Source organism: Acipenser ruthenus, chromosome 47 (genome assembly GCF_902713425.1).
Source record: "Acipenser ruthenus chromosome 47, fAciRut3.2 maternal haplotype, whole genome shotgun sequence".
Classification (NCBI taxonomy): Eukaryota; Metazoa; Chordata; class Actinopteri; order Acipenseriformes; family Acipenseridae; genus Acipenser; species Acipenser ruthenus.
Genome location: NC_081235.1, coordinates 8,389,839 through 8,410,185, shown reverse-complemented (window position 1 = coordinate 8,410,185; position 20,347 = coordinate 8,389,839). Strand labels below are relative to the sequence as shown.

The 20,347-nt window shown below is 39.3% G+C and overlaps 1 protein-coding gene across 5 annotated transcripts in view; it reads left to right on the top strand.

The window, feature by feature from the left end:
- The first annotated feature begins 452 nt into the window (after positions 1-452).
- The window catches only part of LOC117401466 (nuclear factor 1 C-type), a 95,774-nt gene continuing 75,879 nt past the window's right edge, over positions 453-20,347 (top strand). For 2 of the 5 annotated variants that reach the window (XM_059013982.1, XM_059013979.1), the window contains exon 1: positions 4,391-4,887. In XM_059013982.1, coding sequence (XP_058869965.1) covers positions 4,858-4,887 — 30 coding nt within the window. In that variant the 5' untranslated portion in view covers positions 4,391-4,857. Of the gene's footprint in view, positions 1,202-4,390; positions 4,888-20,347 lie in introns of those variants that run through there. The other 3 variants (XM_059013983.1, XM_059013980.1, XM_059013981.1) reach the window with 2 other exon arrangements.

Here is a 20,347-nt window from a genome sequence, read left to right as displayed (position 1 = left end):
GCCAAAGGCTGGCGGGGCTATAATTAAGTTATTGGGTCATGGTTTTCATTCGCCTACATGTAGGGGATACTACATGAAACACAGACATCCTCGTAAGGAGGACTGCTGTGTACAGCACGGGCACACTGAGGCACCACAAAAAATAAAAAAATAAAAATAAAAAAATAAAAAAACCGCCGCGCAGAAGCGCGTCCCCGATGGAAAAGGGGGTGTTGAGAGTAAGCTTCTTCGCCTTAAATAACTTAGTGATACCGCTTATTCTTTAGAAAACAGAAGGAAACACTCTGCCTCGCACCCCTGCGAGCGAAAGTCCTGTTACACATGCTAATTGACTTATTTCCATAATATACCCGGAAATAAATAAGACATCAACGTCTGAAATTTTAAAAAAAAAACAAAAAAAAAAAAACGGGGGGCGGGGGGGGAGGGGAGGGGGGAGCGCTTCTTAATTTGGTCTTGTTTCTTTTCTCTGTTTTTTTAGCCCCTCCATACACCGGACCGTAAACATATATATGTATATATGTATGTATTTAAAAAAAAAAAAAACTACGCCATCAAGCGCAGCACTAACACATTACCCCCACCCCATGCTACCTCCGCGGTCTCTCTCTCATGTATTCCGTCTTGAAGACGATCGTAACATCTCCTTACAAGACTTGCATCGGGTCGTTTTGTTTGCAGGACACCGAAAGATGTTTCTCCTAAAACATATATACACAAATATACACCGAATCTGAAATAACAAGCCGGGGACCAAGGATATAGCGTTGCATTGTTATGTATGCTACGCGCTACAACGCCACAGCAAGCCAGACTGCACCAAAGACACAGCCTCCTTCTAACTGAACATTGCATTTCATAACAAGATCTGATTTTTTTTTTGATGTCCTCCTGTACCTTTTGTTGAAACGGGGGGCTCGGATCGAATTGAATCTTCAGACCTCGCACTGGGTTCTCGATTGTTATTATCGTTTTTTTTGCCCGTGTTTGTTTTTCCATCGAAGATTGGAGATTTCTTTGCGAAGAGAAATGGATGACTGATAAATACAAAAAAAAAAAAACTAATAATAACAATAATAATTAAAAAAGCCCCAGCCGGATCGACGAGATGACCAGAGACTGAACTGCGGTGCTGCAAAAGGCATTTTTAGCTGCAACTTTTTTCTTGTGTGTGTGGTTTTTTCAGTCTCCCTTGGCAATGGTACGTTAGTCAATTTCCTCATTATTTGTCGCTGTTCCAACAAAACATGCACGACGAAAATATCAGGGGGAGTCTGCAAACACGTTTAGATAATATATAGTCTGGAAGAAGTCTTTCAGTTTTGTGTCAGTTACTCTGCGCAGTTGTTGCTAAACGTATGGTTTTGTGTTGTATAATGGGGATAGGAAAACACTGACAGTATACTGTATTTATATTTATGCACAGTGGGATAAGGCAGAAAACAGCGAACTGGCATTTGTCCCATAAAAAAAAAGTTTATTTTTACATTTTTGCCAACAAGACGAGTGTAGTGTAGCTCTGTGTATGCCACGGGACTCTGGAGGCCGACTTAACAGCGAGGAAGCGATCGGAAAATGGCCGCAGTGAAAGCCAGGGGCACGCCGACTTGAACGTGAACTCGTACCGACAGAGGCGTGCTGTAGCCGGGGCACACTGGAGCCAAACCCCGTATTAAAGCGACAGAGTCCCACAGCACCGTATTCGTATTCAATAGAATTACAGCGTTTTCAGTACGAGATAGCTGCGGTATAAATTCAATACACAAACACGAACAGGCTACACATAGGGTGCTTTTAATATTTTCATAACAGTGTAACTCTTATTATGTTAATAACGATATCCGTTCTGTTTTGACCACCTTAAAAATAACTAATCCAAACGATTCCCAGAAATATTGAAATGTTATATAGGCCTATATATATATGTGTGTGTGTGTATAAAGGGGCATTCAGAACAGAAAATAGGAGGCACTTTTTTACACAGAGAATTGTGAGGGTCTGGAATCAACTCCCCAGTAATGTTGTTGAAGCTGACACCCTGGGATCCTTCAAGAAGCTGCTTGATGAGATTCTTGGATCTATAAGCTACTAACAACCAAACGAGCAAGATGGGCTGAATGGGGCCTCCTCTCGTTTGTACACTTTCTTATGTTATTTTTATGTTCATATATATATATATATATATATATATATATATATATATATATATATATATATATATATATACACACACACAACTTTAGGTAATTTATTTTGTTACTTCAGTTTAACCCCCCCCCCCCCCAATATTCTTTATGTATTGATTTAATATTTAATAACCCCATTTGATATGTTTAGTGTTTGAAGAATAACATTGTTTTAATATTCAAATATGCATAGGAATTAGTCTATTTTTCTGCACAGTGCAGAAATAGTGTATATTTTCCATATTCACGTTAGTAGTCTGTACATATACGCATTTACATTTTTAAATATAATCATTTATATATATATATATATATATATATATATATATATATCCCTTTTTATTTTGTTCTATTCTAACACATTCTATATTATCAAAGCCCCACTTTGGACAGGTAGGTGTTCTGAAATATATTTACAGTGATCAGGGACTGACTTGTAGTTTTGTTGGGTTTGTGTTAATAGTTATGTGATCTTAGGTCTTGCATATATTAGAAAGATAAAAGCATAACTTTATTTTTTACAGACACCCTCATGGGCTGCACAGTAATCTGAAATATAAATTAACAGGCAGTAATGCAAAGTTCGAGGTCTTTGTTGTTGGTGGCTCTGTAATCAAAGCCACCCCATGCGCAGCTAAAAAACTGGGAAACCCCCGACGTACTGTATTACCAAAAATGACACTTTTTCACGTCGCAGGACTTAAAAATAGCCCCTATATCACAATAACCTCTGCATAACATGCGGCAGCGTGAATGAATACTGTAGTTACAATTTCCTGTCTGAGAATCAAATGTTTGTCGGTTCAGTTATAGGTGAATTTCTTTCTTGTTTTTTTGTTTTGTTGTACTATAGTATGTGTTTTGTTCTGTTAAGCTTGGTGCATTTTTGACGTTGTGGAGTACAGAAAAAAGCTTCCAAAGTTATTAAAGACATCATCTCTGCTATGTAGAAAGTTAATGTGGTTTTAGTAATGCATTTCACTTTAATGGTGGTTTAAGTAAAAAATAATAATGATAATAATAGAGGGGTGTATTTATTTATTTATTTATTTATTTATTTATTTATTTATTTGCTAAAATATAGGGAGTTCCAGTGATGTGGTTTATATAATAATAATAATAATAATAATAATAATAATAATAATAATGTGTGTGGCAAATTAAGCTTATTGGATTATGAAGCAGAAGGGATGTAAGTGTTGTTAATTTACTGTTAGTCCAAAATGAGTACATTTGCTGGTCTTGCCCCAGTTATATTTTCAACCCTTTTTTCGACAGTGATATTTTTATAATTATATGCACATTTTTTGCATTCAGAGCTAAAGCGAAACCCCGTGCGGTCGTACTTTTCTGAAATCTTTACTGTACTTTTTCTACCACTAAAAACAAAGTTAAGAGATTACTCTACAACGTTTTGAAAACTGAAATTGAAATGAATGCAGGACATAGTTTCACGATACGGATTTCGATTCCTATGGGCAAAAAAAAAAAAAAAAAAATGTTAGAATTCTGCAACTTTTCTGAAAGGGGTATTGCAAACTAATTATACAATAAAAGATAATACCTGTACATTCAGGGCGACTTTGTACGAGTAAGATATAGTACAGATTTATATATTTTGCTTAGCAATAGGGCTTCGTGGATCTGCTCAGCTATTTTGATATTCCAGACTAAGGCAGGCCTTGGAAAGGGGGCGAGCAGTTATGTATGCAACTTTTATTTTTAAACGCGTCTTTATTATATATTTATTTTTTAAGTTTGTAACATATTTTAAAACATTTACCGGAACGGAAAGTCGATGGGGTGGGGGGTGGGGGGGTGCAAGGGCTTAGACTGAAAACCTTCTCACAAAAGAGAGCGTGGTAGATTTAAAGAGAAAGGCGTGCATTCAAGCTGTGCAAATACAGTATATGATGAAACGCATTGCATTTTATTAACGGAGATTTGTGTTGACCATTCTCAATCAAAACGGGAGGAATATAACCAGCTAGTAACTCGCGCGCCCACCATAGCTGTTGTTATCCGATTTGACGATTACAGACTTTTATTAATAGTGCGTGTCGTTTTTTTTTTTTTTTTTTTTTTTTGGCGACTATACTACGACATTTAAAACTATTTTTCTAAATGAACGTGGCTCGGCTTAGATTGGAATTTTGATAATGGGACGCGGAGTCGCTTGGTGCAGCCTGAGCTTGTCATATCAATTAACTTTCCGATAGTCACAACAGAACAGTAATCAATTAGGACCTAACCCCATGCTTTGTGGCAGATATCGTGATCGATAACGCAGAGGCTCTTAATTATATGCACATTCAATTATATATTAAATGCCAGTCGTCCTGGTGTGGGAAACAGGGATACTGCATCTTTAAGTCGGATGTAGCCCTTTTTTTTTGGGATGGGCTATTCTCATAACGTCACATCATTCCTCCCTCTTTTTCATTTTCTCGTTCTTTAATTCTTTCTCTCCCCCATTTCCTAAATGGAACCGCTTTTTAAGCCCTCCACGTCTGTGCGCTTTCTCTGATTTTCATCTTGTTTTTTTTTCTGTTTTTATTTTCCGGATCTGGCTTTTAATAGACGGTGCAAAATGACTCAGTAACTTTTTTCTTTTTTTTCTTCTTCTTCTTCTTTTGACTATTTGTCAAATTCGAATCAGTTTCACAGAACCATGATGTATTCTCCTCTCTGTCTAACTCAGGTAAAAAAAAATAAATTTATATGTCTTTAAAAAATATTAGTTTTCTGTTGTGTGATTGTGATGCTCCTTGTTAAAAATGCAAATAGGTTTACAGTTGAAAAAGGGCGGGATGTTTCTTGGCAAGTCTCCTTGAGGAGTCTCACCACATTACTGTGCTGTGACCTGGCAACTTTGCAAAGTTTCTTTCTTGACATTTTTTTTTTTTCAACATCGATTTCAAAGTTCCTATACTCGCTGTTGTTGTTGTTAATTTGTTCACTGCGGCGCACACATAGCGTTAGCGTTATTGCAATAATATTGACCTTATTAGTATTCAAACGCACGGCATACATTTAACCCATTATGTTTGCAGCAAGGGTTTTCAGTCCAGCATTTGGCATTATAAAATAAGCAAGAGACTTGTTTGAAGGAATTTGTTTTATACTAGGTCAGTGTGTTGCTTGAATGTTACCCTGTGGACGGGGAATCGCTAACTTTCATGAAAACTAGCCAATTGTGCCATGCGTAAAAACAGAAGAGAACATTTGGCATTGTTGTTATATTATTATTATTATTATTATTTATTTCTTAGCAGACGCCCTTATCCAGGGCGACTTACAATTGTTACAAGATATCACATTATACATTATTTCACATTATACAGATATCACATTATTTTTTACATACAATTACCCATTTATACAGTTGGGTTTTTATTGGAGCAATCTAGGTAAAGTACCTTGCTCAAGGGTACAGCAGCAGTGTCCCCAGACCAGGGATTGAACCCACGACCCTCCAGTCAAGAGTCCAGAGCCCTAACCACTACTCCACACTGCTGCCCTGTATGAATCGTATGAATCGGCCTTCGTTCAAACACTTTCTGATTGATTGTCAGATTCAGACAATGACTTGGTTCATGTCACTTGTCACCTTTGGAAAGCGGTCAGCTGCGAAAGACTTTTTCTGCTGCCTTTTGACTCTCGGTTTGATTCGTTGCCCAACACGCCGCGGTTACAAGTCCAGTGCATTAGGGAAGACACGTTCATTTCCCCGGTCACCCTGTTTTGAAATCTTGTTTTCGTGTGGAATATCACATGCGCAGAGAGCGATGCAACATCTATGTTCTCCATTCCATGAAAATGTAGCGATACTTTGAGAGCTGGGTCTTGATTTTATTTGAACGTGAGAACAAGGGGAGCTATGGGTTGTTCTTAGTTAGAGTTGTTTGACACTTTAGTGGGGGAAAAAAGCTTACAAAAGCGCCTTTCTGCGTGTCATTCTGTCCATACAGAAATAATTCAGACTGAGGTTTATGAGCGATTATACAGCAGCCCGGCATCAGTATCCGTCTTTTACCTTAGCGCTACCATTGCCCCATTTGTAATATGATTTAATCATTATGATAGTGGATAGGTTGCATAGTAAATAAATAATCAACATTGATTTTTGAATGCTTTTACATTGTCCTGTATACTAGGTTTGTGTGCACGCGAATATGTTACTAGTCCCGCGATGATTGTGTTGTTTTTTTTTTTCGGGGAGGAAGGGAAAATATATTGTATGACTGTGAGGTAGTGGTTGTTAATTTAAAGTAATAGTGGTCGGAAAAACGTTTCCTGTTTGATTATTAAAAGATGTGTTATTATATCCATATGTAAGTGCTGCATTATACACACAGAGTTGAGTAGAGGTCTCTGTACAGGTAGGTACACCACTCACTGGAACAGCACTGGAAAGAGACAGGCCACCACAATTTGGTAAAGCATTGTGTGGTGTTTATTCCACCTTGGTTAGCACTGACAATAACACTGTGTAATATTAGCCTGAAAGAATTTCCACAATTCAGATCCTTGAACTAATTATTGTAGTTAACCACTTGACCTGGTTTTCATTAGTCTGAAGCCACACTACGCTTTTTTCAATTGATCTCGAATTTGAACCCAGTGGTAATTTAACCTGTGTGGTTTGAGGCCACAATAATTGACCCCATAAATATACAACAAACCCACCCATTACCATAGAGCATGTGAAGGGAATGTACCTAATTGTACCGGAGCGGTCTGCACAAAGGCATGTGTGAACAATACCCAACGAGAACGAATACATTCAAGCCAGTCTGAAAATATTTATAAAAAAACAAATTGTCCAGCAAGCTGGATGCTGTGCAACATGGGGATGTTTCTGAACCTTTGAAACCCGATCTATTGAACTGCTATTGAGTAGCATTCATTCAGGATCATATAGGCAAGCAGAAACTGATAGGGTATAGATACTAGCATGTAATCTATCTATCGATCTATCTATCTATCTATACAATGAAGAAGAAAAGTAATCGATTAACTCAAAACTCACTATTTTTATAATTAGCTCCAACATTCTGGCTTCCATCTTCTTCAGATAGTATGGTAGGAATAGCCAGGTAGACTGGTGTTTATATCTTTAAATATATATATCTATATATATATATCTATCTTTCATCTTGTGGTTTTATATAAATACCATTTTTGTAGCTGGTATCAGTTCCCGAAAACGAATTCTGGTTCTCCCCCCTCCCTGGACTTTTTTATATTTGTTCTATGGCCTAATTTGCTTGGTAATTTATACAGCAATTGCATTTTAAACGACCGCGTTGCTGAGATTTGCAAGTGCGGTAGTGTTTTGTACTACACACACACACACACACACACACACAAACTACACTACACACGCACGCACACAAACTACACTACACATGCATGCACGCACGCACACACACACACACACTCACTCACACTGACACACACACACACTACACAGACTGCATTGTATAAAGTAAATCACAGGCACAGCATGCTTTGTATGTATGTATGTGAGTGTAGAAGTGGTTCCTTAATACCTATAGTATTGTATGCATCCAGCTCTATGGACTATTTATATGTCTATGATACCTTTAAAAAAATATATGTTGAGTAGGTACAGTATTTTTTTTTTTTAGTTAAGTTAAAGTGTAATTTGTAATAACACATATATATATATATATATATATATATATATATATATATATATATATATATATATATATATATATATATATGTTATTACAAATATTTGGGATACAGTATAACCATTATAAAAAGACGAGTGGGTTGCAGGAAGCTGAAATATTGTTTATGGTCCAATCCGCATATTAAAAATGTAGTAGATTAATTTTTTATCATATTGTATATTCATATATAAGATATTTCTCTTTCTCAATTCATCATACCAATGAAAGCAGTGGGACAATCACAACCATTGTTTTCCTTGTGTGTTGCACTAAAACCCTTCCCTTTGTTTTGTGATGGGGAAACAGCAGGAAGTCTTTTTAGTTTTTAAAAATAGTTCCATCAGTGTAAAAATGATATTACTACAGATTTTCAGTCGATAACGGTGATTGTGGTACAGTGTTCCCAAAGCACTGATTATTGCCAGATATTACCAGTCCAGTATCTCATTAGGAAATTGATTGTTGATTGTGCCTTTAACAGATAGCTGAACAGTTCAAAACCCACAGCACTGAATTCACTGTGCTTTGCTTTACTTTGAAAACACTTGGCTAAGCTTTTCCCATAGTATACCGCTGTAAACTTAACAGGGGCTGTACTGAAACGGTGCATTCAGGCAACAGTGGCAGTCTGTCATTCTGTAAAGCTGCTTCCCTTATACCACCAGGGTGTTCCCCAGCATCAGAGATGTTTCTAATAACCAGTCACTGTAACTAATGCAGATCATTGTTAATCCTTACAAAAATCAGCTTGGTTCTGAGCGGGCAACTTAAAAAAAAAATGGGTGGAAAGGCCACGGCACCCCGCTCTGGAGACAGTTTCGCACACACTTCACCCTGCAGGGCTGTCTAAAAAGGCCACAGCACCCCCCTCTGGAGACAGTGTCGCAGACACTGCACACTGCAGGGCTGTCAAAAACATACAGCCAAAGAGAACAACAGGGAACTCTGCAGCTAAAAAAAAAGGCTCTTTCCCCTGGCAAGCACAACTCTATGACAGGAGTGCCAAGACACTTGTAATGATGACAGGTTGTAATAATTACATCTCCCTTTTAAAACGAAGGGAATGGAAGCTTTGATACGTCCTAAATGTAGGTAACGTGAACTGAAGTAGGACAGGTTTGTGTCGACGGAGGCGTGTTTTCTTTGCAGAAGGAAATCAATGTATTGAACAGTTTACCAGGCAAAGCTGTGGCACAGTAATGATGCTTCTCTGTGATAATGGGGTGCTAACAAGGCCCTGATTCATACCATTATATTGGTTCAGCTCTCTTCTGTAATGGACTCTTACACTGCTGTAAAGGCACTTGCCCCAGAATTCAGTTTGAATCCTTATATCCTAAGGATAAACACGCCTGTGAAAAAAAAAAGACACCTGATGTTTACTGTCATGTAAGCATGAGAATGACATCATTCAACGCAGCTATCAAGTAGACAGGCGTTCTCAAGGCTAAACGTTTGCTTGGCAGGGTCTTGAAAGGTTTACATTTGGATTTTGATCGAGCGTTTTGAATGTTCTGGATGAACGCTGTCGTTGTTTGTATTATTTGGTCCTTTTTAAAAGGAAAGGATAGCTAACATTTATTTATTATTAGTTTATTTGACAGACGCCGTTATCCATTTATTTGTTCTTATGGTATTTATTGAGTCGTTTCTTGCTGGTTTTATTGCATGCAAATCATTTTTCAGAAAATGTTCTTTTTGGGGTTTTTGCACTGAGCCTCTCTTAAAGCAGCATGATGTTTCCTGCATGGTGCATTGTTAAGAAGCAGGCGGTTTGTGATTCAGGAGTTGGTGAGGGGCAGATTGAATCTACCATTTTTAGTTCAGACAGTTTGTGGGTCTGTCTGCATCTGGATCAAATGGCAAGAGCTGTAACCCCATCCCCTTTCTCTGCTTCAAGCACAAACACACTGCCTGCTCAGATTGTATGAGAGAGCGAGACACACCACCACCATCGGCTCCACGCAAATCAATGTTTCACTTGCAAGAGATTTTCCCGTAAAGACAAAACAAACAAGCATGTTGATTTAAAAAACAGATCAAAGAAACTGTCAGACGCAATATTTTGACGTATATTTTCCAGATGCATTATTTTGGAAGCTTAACTAGGTCCTCTGTAAAAGTTCCGGCCTGTTGTGTTCACTGTTCCATGGCAACATCCCCACTGGTTTGCCTTTGACGCTCTTAATAAACATCTTGGGGACACCTTGGTGCACTGACCCATTTCTTTGAGATCTAAATGCATGCCCTGTATTATATTGCAGGATCTTATGAAATATCTCATTGAATCCAAGCAAATGCTTTGCAGGCATATTATTATTAGTTCTTTTTTTTATTCTACTCAAATTCTTTTCCCCAGCCTCTTTACGTCAGTAAGCTTCAGGATTAAATTCGTGTTGGAACAATGGACTCCATTCCTGGACGTGGCTACCCCTCCAGTAGCAATAATGACTTATTTCTTAATTAAAGACGAGCAACAGGGACTTGTCTGATGAGCTGCCAAGATTTCTTATCACATGGTTGACATTATAACAAACAGGGCCCTATCCGTATCAAGGACTGTTCTGGAATGTTTTTAAGGACTGTTCTAGAATGTTTTTAAGGACTGATGTCTTGCAGAATAAGCATTCTCTTAGAGTACTTTTAAAAATGGAAATACAGTTCTAAACCTAAAACAGTGGAAAAAGTTGTTTTGCACACTTCTAATGATTCAAAACAAGCTTTAAAAAAACCTTCCTTATTGTCAATGTGACGACGGGACGGACACACTGATGAAGACGAATTTACCAAGTTTCTTTTCTGCTGTGTATCCCCAGATCGAGTTGTGAAATGAAGTACTGCATTTATCAAATCTTTTCTTTTTGCAATCTGCAACTTTGGAGTAAAAAAAACTGGTCAATTAAAAAAAAAAAAAATCACACTTGGTACAAGCAACTCAGACTGTTAATTTAGACGTGTATTCATTTTCTTACAGGGCCATTTTTTCTTCTGCGTGGTGTTAGTTCTGATTCCCGTATGGAATGCTGTGTGCGCCTCTCTAACAGAACATTCCTTCTGGCTGTAGTGAAACCTGCTTGAGTTTCTCTCTTACCGTGGCATCGCCTGCGCTGCCTTGGCACGCACTTAATGGAATCTGTTTTGCACGTGAATCGGCTACCTCTCCTGTTACAGTAATTGCCTATTTCCTAATTACAGAGGAGCAGCACTGACCTCATTTTTACTTCCATCATCAGATAAATTTCCTACGTTTCTTATACTTCATCCAAATGGAAATTCCATCCAGAGATTCCATTCAGGCATTTTGTTAAAGGGAGTGGTGGGGGTGCTTTATTAATCTGCTACCTCTAAAGGGGGTAAGGGCTAGGTGGTCAAATTGGCGATGGGTTCAAGTGCAATCTCGGAGTGCAGCACAGGGAAAACGGCTTAATGGAATCTTTTGTTAATTGGATCAGCTGGATACTAATAAGAAATTGCTGTGCAGCTGTTTTGTGTGATCAAGCTGAAGGCATGCATACAGGATCATGTTTAGAGGTTTTCTATGGAAGATGTTGGGCCAGATAGAGGTGCAGTCAGCAAGCTCCTAATCGAAACACACACAGTCATTGATGCATTGGAAACACTTTGGTTTTCAAACATGTAGACTCTTCACAACTGAAAACATGGCAATAGGTGTACATTGAGAAAACTTGAATATTAAAAAGCAAGAAGACATGCCATGGGCAAGGAAAGCAGGTGTCACTGGGCAGCTGCATGAGGCTCCCAATGGGACGATTCCTAGATTAGTAAATGTTTATTGAGGCAAAGCTGTCAGGAAAAACAAAGCAGCACCATAATTTCGACCGCTGCTGCATTTTAGGAGGTAGACCAGGGATGATCTAGGCATGGAGGCTGGGTACTGAGGAGAGCAGCGTGGGGAAGCTGTCTGTGGCTATGCTGTATCGGCTCTGTGGATAATCACTGGATTTCAGTCACCAGGGCCACATGATGTAATAATGTTTTAACCGGCTCAGCGCTCAGTGACCTTGAGAGCGGTTCACTTTAAATTTCATTGATTTATTTTAGCAGGATACCCTTGAGATCGCTGATATAATTTTTCAACAGGCGTAATTAGCAACAGCCATTTACAGCAGTCAACACGCACAGGTCAGACAGTACACCCAGCGCAATACACACAAGGTGGGGCTCAGAAACCACAGACGCAACCCTCATTTTTACCACGAGAGCAAACACTTGAGATTATCAGATTGCAGCTTTTTCAAAAAAATTGCCAAGTGACCTACTTACGCCTCAGTTCCACATTAGCTGTACAATTAGACTGAAGCAGGCCCCCTGTTGCAGTGGGATGTTAACTCTCTGAGAGAAAACCAGCCACCTGAAGCACCCAGGATTTTGGAATCCTATTCCTTACCAGTATACACACTGATTGTGTATTTAAGAGTAGACAACACAGGATAGAACAAAGGTAAAGTAATGCTTTTTCGTGTACTGCATACAAGAGACCCACCCAAACACTTTTTAAACCACAGGGTACCGCGAGGGAAACACTACAAAGTGTTTTGCCGCCACAAGGAAAGGATTATTTGTTACACAAATGAATTTGCATAGAAGAATTGCAGGAACATGAATTGCTGCATTTCTCCGAGATCAGCAGAGTGGAAATGTACTGAGATCGTTTGGTAGGTCAGGCCGGCAGGCAGGCATTACCTTAAAAATTGGAGCACGCTGCCAAATCAGTCCAGGATATACTTACTGAGCTATCTCTTAATGGAAAAGTTCACATCAGGTGTTTTTATATACAAGAAAGAACCCCAAATGACTGGCACACACTATTTACTTATGACATAAAACTAGTAAGCAACACTGTAGTTCAGGAATCCGTTCTAAGTGATTATATACAATCTAGAAAGATCATTTTCATTTTGTTAATAACCGTTGGATATTATGATTGGGGTTCAAAAATGATTTGTGCACCAATCTTTACCAAGTGTTTGTCATACACTCATAGCCACCCAGGTTTGAATTGCAGTATTTTTTAACATTTCAGGCACTGTTCAATTATAGAGTGCAGGTTTCTTCCCCGCAAGGACAAAATGACAAGGACCCCGATATATTAAGTAGAAGCAGTTCCGTTATCGCGTTGAGTACCGTCATTATCGATTGCTTGTTTATTTTTAAACTCGCTTCGGAAATCTTGCCTCTAAACTAAACTAACATTCTTGAGTTGGAAATAAAAATCTGTCTGGGGCGGTGCGAATGATTACGTGGCTCGTGCTATTGCTGCAAAATTACTGTCTAATATCTCAGCGTGAACTAAAATCTATAAAGCGAGTGCTGTGGATTATGCAGAGCAACATGCTGCCCTGGCTGCACTACCACCAGGCTAGATGAAACTGCTTGTTTAAAAAAATGCTGTTCAGTCTGCTGGTACTGCAGAGTGCCAGTTACAAAGATTAGAAAACAGTAACTCTCAGTCTGCATTCTGTACGGAAAAGCTAGTAATTTGTACAAGTCTGTCCTCTCAACAGTACCGTGTTAACAAAACAACAGTATAAACACAGGTTGAACATTTATCATCGTGACTAAAATATACTGTAGCCTGCAGGTTAGTTGTTGCATGCAAAACCAGTGTTGTCTTTATTTAGGATGAAATTCTAAATATGATGCGGCTGCTCTTTAGTGGCTTTTAAAAAGTACCAAATACCAAAACACTGTAATAAATGTGCGCAGTGGTTTCACACTGCCAGCTCCTGTTAGCTCTTCTTGGCATTGCCATGCTTCAGCCATGCTTGTACTGCAGTATACATATTAGTTACCGTACTTCTCAGTGAGGTACCATGCTTGCTTGTGCTTTGCCACTATGTTTTACTACACTTTGATAGGCTTTCTACCAGTTCATATACTGCTGTCAGTCTATATAAGGGGATTTGTATAATGGGCATGTAAGCACTGTACTTGCCAAGCGTGTTTTATTGTAGTTGCCCAACCCTTTGGGATATAGGGTTTCCTCATGGGATTATAAACATTAGTGCTAATAAACATGCTCTGTGCCAGTTGTCTTGTTATATAACCCGAGGGGACAAGTGGGTGGAAGCTGAATGCCGTTTTTAATCCTCAATCTTGAAATCTTTATTGCGCTGACAAAACTGCCGTCTTCGGTGGGTTGTGCAGCAAACTCTTAAGTGTCCGACCTGCTCTTATTTTGCAGCATGCGCTGCACAGCTCTGTGTGTTCATTGTGCGAGGCTTCGTGAAAATCAGATCAGTCCATTTCGGTAACGGCTCAGCTAACGCTACGCTTTCGTTTCCGTCCGTCACTTGGATCGTCTTGAAAGCGGTTTTTCGAAATCAGACTGGTTCGTTTCCATCAGAAGCAGATCGAATCCGTTACGATTGGGGCTCTGTCCCAGTTAGGATTGCGGGCTGGCAGAACCCGATCTCTACAGCTTTCACTGATAGTGGGAGTCACCTAATGAGCGTCCAATGAAAAGGACTGCAGATGATCAGCCCCAGTCTGATATTGGACTGAGCTGAGATTTACAGAGCAGGTTTCATGGTGTAGATGGGACTATGACTTCATTAAGCTTAGCCAATGAACACACAGATTTCCCATCACGTATTCCGTTGTTTCCGTTGACTCACTTACTGTAAATGTTTATTTATTGATCCGATCTTCATTTAGTTCTGTTGTTGCCTTCAAACAGACCGTGTCATTTTAAAAGCAGTAATCTCATTTGTTTTACCATGGCAACAGACACATGTCTTGCTATTCCCTGTAAATTGTTTTTTTGCAAAGATGCCGCATGTTTTTCAGCGTCTGATATGCACTTATACAGCAGAGGGGGCTAGAGGCAGAATAGGCACCATTTTCCGGGCTGGGTATCTGTTCTTGAATAGGCATTAAAATCTCGCTTCGAGTTTAAAGACCACCTCAAAATGAAGGCCTCTTTTTACTGGTCTTTTTGTTCCTCTTGACCGGATGTGTGTAAAAAACACTTCTGTCTTAAAAGGTTTTTTTTTTTTTTCTTCTAATATATGGTTTTCTAATCTTGATAACATTTTATTGAAAAAGCCCCCATAACTCTCATAACCCCACCAGGTCACAAATTGTTAATTTCATTTTTACACATTTAAAAACAGTTTGTGTGAACTCTGCGGAGTATGCTCTATGCATTTGCAATCTTATTATATCCTGGTCAAATCAAAGAACTCCTTCATTGTTGGAACTGAAAGGGAACTGGTTCTGGAGCACCAGAGTGGGTGGGGTGGGTTTTATAAACAAGTTCCTGAAGATTTGGTTTCTCCAGAGCTGAAACTGAAAGTGTTTCTTAAATGCAAACAAAAGCTAAATGATAAAATACAATCAGTATAACAAAAGAAAAAAAATGTTTGTCTTCCTGAGAAGTAGCTATAACTTTCCAGTCCTGCAGGTCATACAGTAGCAGGAGCTAGCCTGGTTTCCTGTTTGGCTCACAGCATAAGTAAACTCTAAGTCTGTGTGAATTGAACTGTGATGCCATTTTAATTGTGGTGCAAGCTCACCTGTTGGTTTAACCACCTGGTGTTTCTCTTGAGTAGGTTTTGGATTTCTCTGATAAGAGAAGGTTCAACGATGGGACACTTTAGCTGTGGTTCCTAAACTGGGGGCCACAAAGTAGTTTTTGCCGCAGAATATTCGCTTCGAAACAACCCTGCCATGTGAAAAGGCAGGGTTTCCCGGGTCTGTTGAAGAGCAGCCCAGGTAAAATCACTGTTAACACAGCCGCAGTATTTTCTTAATTGCAAATGGAACCACAAACATTATAAAAAGATAAAGGCACAGTTAAAAAAAAAAAACAACCTGTCATTTGAAAACTGTTTGCTCTGCACGTGGGACGCTGCACCTTTAAGCACCAGGTGACTGTGTGATAACCCTGCTGAGGTCATTTAAGGTAATCTCTTCAGGTGTTGTCACACTCCGCTGATCACATTACACTTGGTTGCATATGCAGCTGCTTTACATGCCTTCTATTTGAATTGCTAAATATTTTCCTGACAGTTATTGGGACAGTGAATTTACAGACTCACCGGTCTTGTCTTTCTGCCTTTTCAATTGTTTTCCAAGAATCCCTTTTCAAATTACCAAGTACCGACAAGCTAACACCATTCTGTGACAGTTCCTTACACCTTTTTGTTTTTTGTTAATAGATTCTTTGATAACCCTTTATTTATTTATTTATTTATTTATTTATTTATTTTTTATTGCCAAAATGTAGTTGCGGTCTGCTCTCCGAATCTTTTAACTGACTTGGCTTGAAACTTTTTAGTGGAAAGTATTTTTGTGCCACGGCTGGTAATTGGTCATGCTTCAGAAAAGCCAATTCCTTTAATGTGAAGTGTATTAATCATGCAAAGGTAACCATTGTCAATCGATTAGAGTCGGACATGCTTTTAAGCATGGACACTTTAGGGGTCAGGGGTCAACTACTATAACTCTCCATGCTAAGTAAAACACAGGGCAAGGATGTTTGGAATAATCGAACAGGTTTTTAGGTATGTGGCAGAAATAAGCAACATTAAGACACGACTTCCATGCGTTGCACTTAATACTCTGTGAACCTTTATGGAGCGCTGTGGTGGCTGTAGACAACAGAATCAACCTGTTATGGGGCCCTTTTGGTTATTCAGCCACCCTCATTCCTGGGATAACTACAGTACCCAATAAACGGTCATGGTGTATCCTCTGTATCTCAGCGCTTGGTACTGAATGAATATTTACAGGAGACCAGCATTAAAGAAGACACTATGTGAATTGTGCCATAGCCCATCTATAATGTCTAACTCAATTGTCATGCAAGGTGCTACATGATATTTGTCACGAGGTGCTGTTCTGCTTATTGGGGCTTCTGGAAACTTACTGACACCTAATATGATATCTTCGGCTGGAGATACTGGATTTAATGTAGACTGTTACTAACCTTTCGAAAAGGAATCGCGACCCTGTTTTTGGTATTGCTTCTGTGGAAGACAGTGGCCTTTGTGTTCTCTAATCCATCTTGATAGTGTGGTCCATAGTTAAGGTTTACACTGTGAAGTCTAGCTCTCTTCGGTGGTCCATAGTTAATGTTTACACTGTGAAGTCTAGCTCTCTTTGGTGGTCCATAGTTAAGGTTTACACTGTGAAGTCTAGCTCTCTTTGTCAGGTCTGAATGTCCATGGGCGTGGTAGAGCAGTGTCTCCCCAAACCTGCCTGCTGGCGAGATCTTTGTCTTGTTTAACGAGGCTGCTTCTTCCTTCCTCATCCTTTCCATATTGAGTGGAAAAATAGTGTCACAAATTCAGGGTAAAATAGGAAAGCAAATAGATGGGAAGCAGATGTGATAGTCAGGTGATCTTCTGGCCGCATTTCTTGCAGACAAAACCAAACCTAAAGAGTAAGTAGTGCAGTTTGGAAAAAATCTAGCGTTACCCGTCCCCACGTTTAAATAACGTACCTGTCATTTTTCTTTTCATTCTTAACATCCTGACAACTTTTTACACTTATAACTTTAAAGTCTGCTTCAGAGTTCAAAATGTCTGCTCTAGTGCACTGGGGTTTGATCTGTCCTCTAAGTCACTGCAGGAAGAGCTATCAAAAAAAAAAAAAAAAAATAAATAAATAACAACATGTGCTTTGGCTTTTCTGTTCTGTAGCACATCATGAATCGTTCTTGCTGTGTTACCTGTTTGACAATGTGGGCAATAATCTTTATGCTAGCAGTGCACTACAGCAGACATTTTGAAAAGAGCTTTGAAGCAGACTTTAAAGTTATAAGTGTCAAAAGTCGTCAGAATGTTAGCAATGAAAAGAAAAACGATAGGTACGTTATTTAAACAGTTGTAGCAACTCGGTTCCCCACTGTTTAGTGTTTAAGCAGCACAGTTTGGGATAGTGACAAATTCCAGATTAAAGGCTGTACTGTAACTTCCATTTCACTTGCACTGCCACCTTTCAGTGTTTTCAGAGGAAAAAATACACAGCAACATTTTGAGGCAGATTCAACCTTTCCCCTTTGGAAATGAATAGGCTGCAGTTTCAATATTTTGGTTTAGATTCCTCCACCACAGAATAAATACAAGATATCCGTTTGAGAACTGCAGATCACCATGGAAAAATCAGCAGAAGGACTTTGATGTCACTGTGCATCCGACCGTGGTGGAGGGGGAGAAAAGTTCACAGAGGTCTCCAGTCATTTCAGGACTGTAATTTCAGCGCGGCCCAGAAAAATAATACAAGGGTATTCCCTACAGCGGTTCCTCTTTTCTGATGAGTGCGGATAACAAAGTCATCATTTTAAGGTCTTGTAATAGTCAAGGTGCACTTCCAGGAAAGATACTGAAAGCCTTGCAACTTTCAGCTTATGTCAGCAGAAGTGTATTGGGGAGATTTATCGTCAGTGCTGACTAATGGAGGGTAAGCTTTTCACTTCAACCGTTTCACGGTGACTCAAACCTCTCACCAATCCCCAGGTCTGTGTGTTGCGTGGGGTTTTGATTTTTTTACTCAGATAAGGAGGTGAAGTGGGAAGTTGGTGCTGATAGAACGACTTTCAGTACCCAGTTTGTGTGTTGAACTAAAAGCAAAGAAAAGCATGACCTTTGCCAGATTGACCAAACATTTAGATCTTCACATTTAACCAGCCATATTTGATGTAGTTTTCTGACCAAAACCCAAACAACAACATTACATCAAGCCTACAGCACTAGGAAGAGTGACACTATGGTTTTGTATGAAGATCCAAACGATCAGTAAATAAACAGTTTAAAACCTGTTTCGTGCACCTCGTTGCAAAAATGAGAAAGTTAGCATAATTTATTTCTGTGGGACACATATGTCCCTTGTACATAAAAATGCTTAATGCTGTTGTATCAGTGTGCTACCATATGAGGAACCCCGTGCAATATTCATTCCAAACCCATTGTGTCTCCTTGATATGATGGCTGCTATTGGGTTTCCTTGCGGCATTATTACCCCAGTGGTTTTTTTTGTAAAGGAAACTCTTTCTGAAGCGTCTTCCCAGAGACAGAAGGTGTATTGCAGTCCCTGTGTGTTGCCCTTGGGAACTGTGGTGTCTTTCGCGTTTGCTAAGCACATTTTATGCTTTGTTAATTACGGGCTTGGCAGCCTTTTTTTTTTTTATTTGATGTACTCGGACTGGCTGTAGACGCAGTGAAAACAAAACGACAAAGACCGACTTGTCCAGGGTATTTTACAAATCTGGGCAGTTAGCAAAAAGGGCGGCTTTGTAGAGTCGCTGGGGAGGCAGTTTTTTGAACATGTAATATTTATGCACCGGTTTTCTCTGTTTTCCTCTGTAATTCCCTATTTTCTTCTCCTTACAATCACCCCCATTTTGTTATGTAACGGTACATACCGTTAGACAGGCACAAGCTGACGGTAGAGTTGCATTTGAAGGAATCACAAGCGTCCAGCAGGAGCGTTGGTGTAAATGAATTGCTCCCCTGGTCTGGGGAGCATTGCTTTGTCAGGGTCATTTGGGAGAGTTTGGGGAACCCCCAGCTGTGTAACATCTTTCAGCCGTGTGGCGTTGCAAGCTCAAGGCCGTGTGTGTGACTCGGGGACTTTGAGCCCTCCTCCTGCTGAGTCATCGTGTGTTCATTGCAGCACACGCTGACTCAGACCCAAACAGCGTGGTTTTGTTACTACAAGCCTATGATCCTCAGAAGGTGGTATCTATCAGCTTGGTGGGATACTTTTGAGAACGTCTGACTCACATTTGAAGCTCACTCACTGGCAGTTTCCAGATGACCTGCTATGACATCCTCTCTTTGATCTCTGCATCGTCGGATGCCGTTAACGGCTTTCAAGGCAATTCATTTGTTTTGTTTTTCATAAAGCCTGCATGAGACTCGTTTGTTTATTTCCTATGCAAATTACAGTAGCATTATTGAATGCTTGCTCACGGCAGCATGCAGACCTTGTTGACAGTCCAGTTTGAGCTGCACAACAGAGACCCAAGCTTCCTCTCTCCCTCTTACAACGACAGTCAGTGAGTCCTGCCAGCAGTAGGAGGTTATAACAACGTCTTCAAGCTTTCCTTTCACTGTTAGCATTATACGCATTCATATAGTTTATTGTATTAATACAGCTGTATTTTTTAAATCATTCTTGTGACATTTTATATGACATAAAACAGCAGTGATTTATTTACTATATATATATATATATATATATATATATATATATATATATATATATGACATCTATTTGGACTTGAAATGCTACTATAGCATGTTTCTACTATATCTATAGCAGCGTTATATATATATTTTAGGCACAATAAATGAATACAAATGGTAATGTTTAAAAGTACTAAAGGTAGCGTATAATTAGCTCTGCATTTGAGAATCACTGGTAGTGTATCTCTTATAGGAAAGTATGAATTAATATTAGTTTGTGAATGACTCCAGGCTAGTTCAC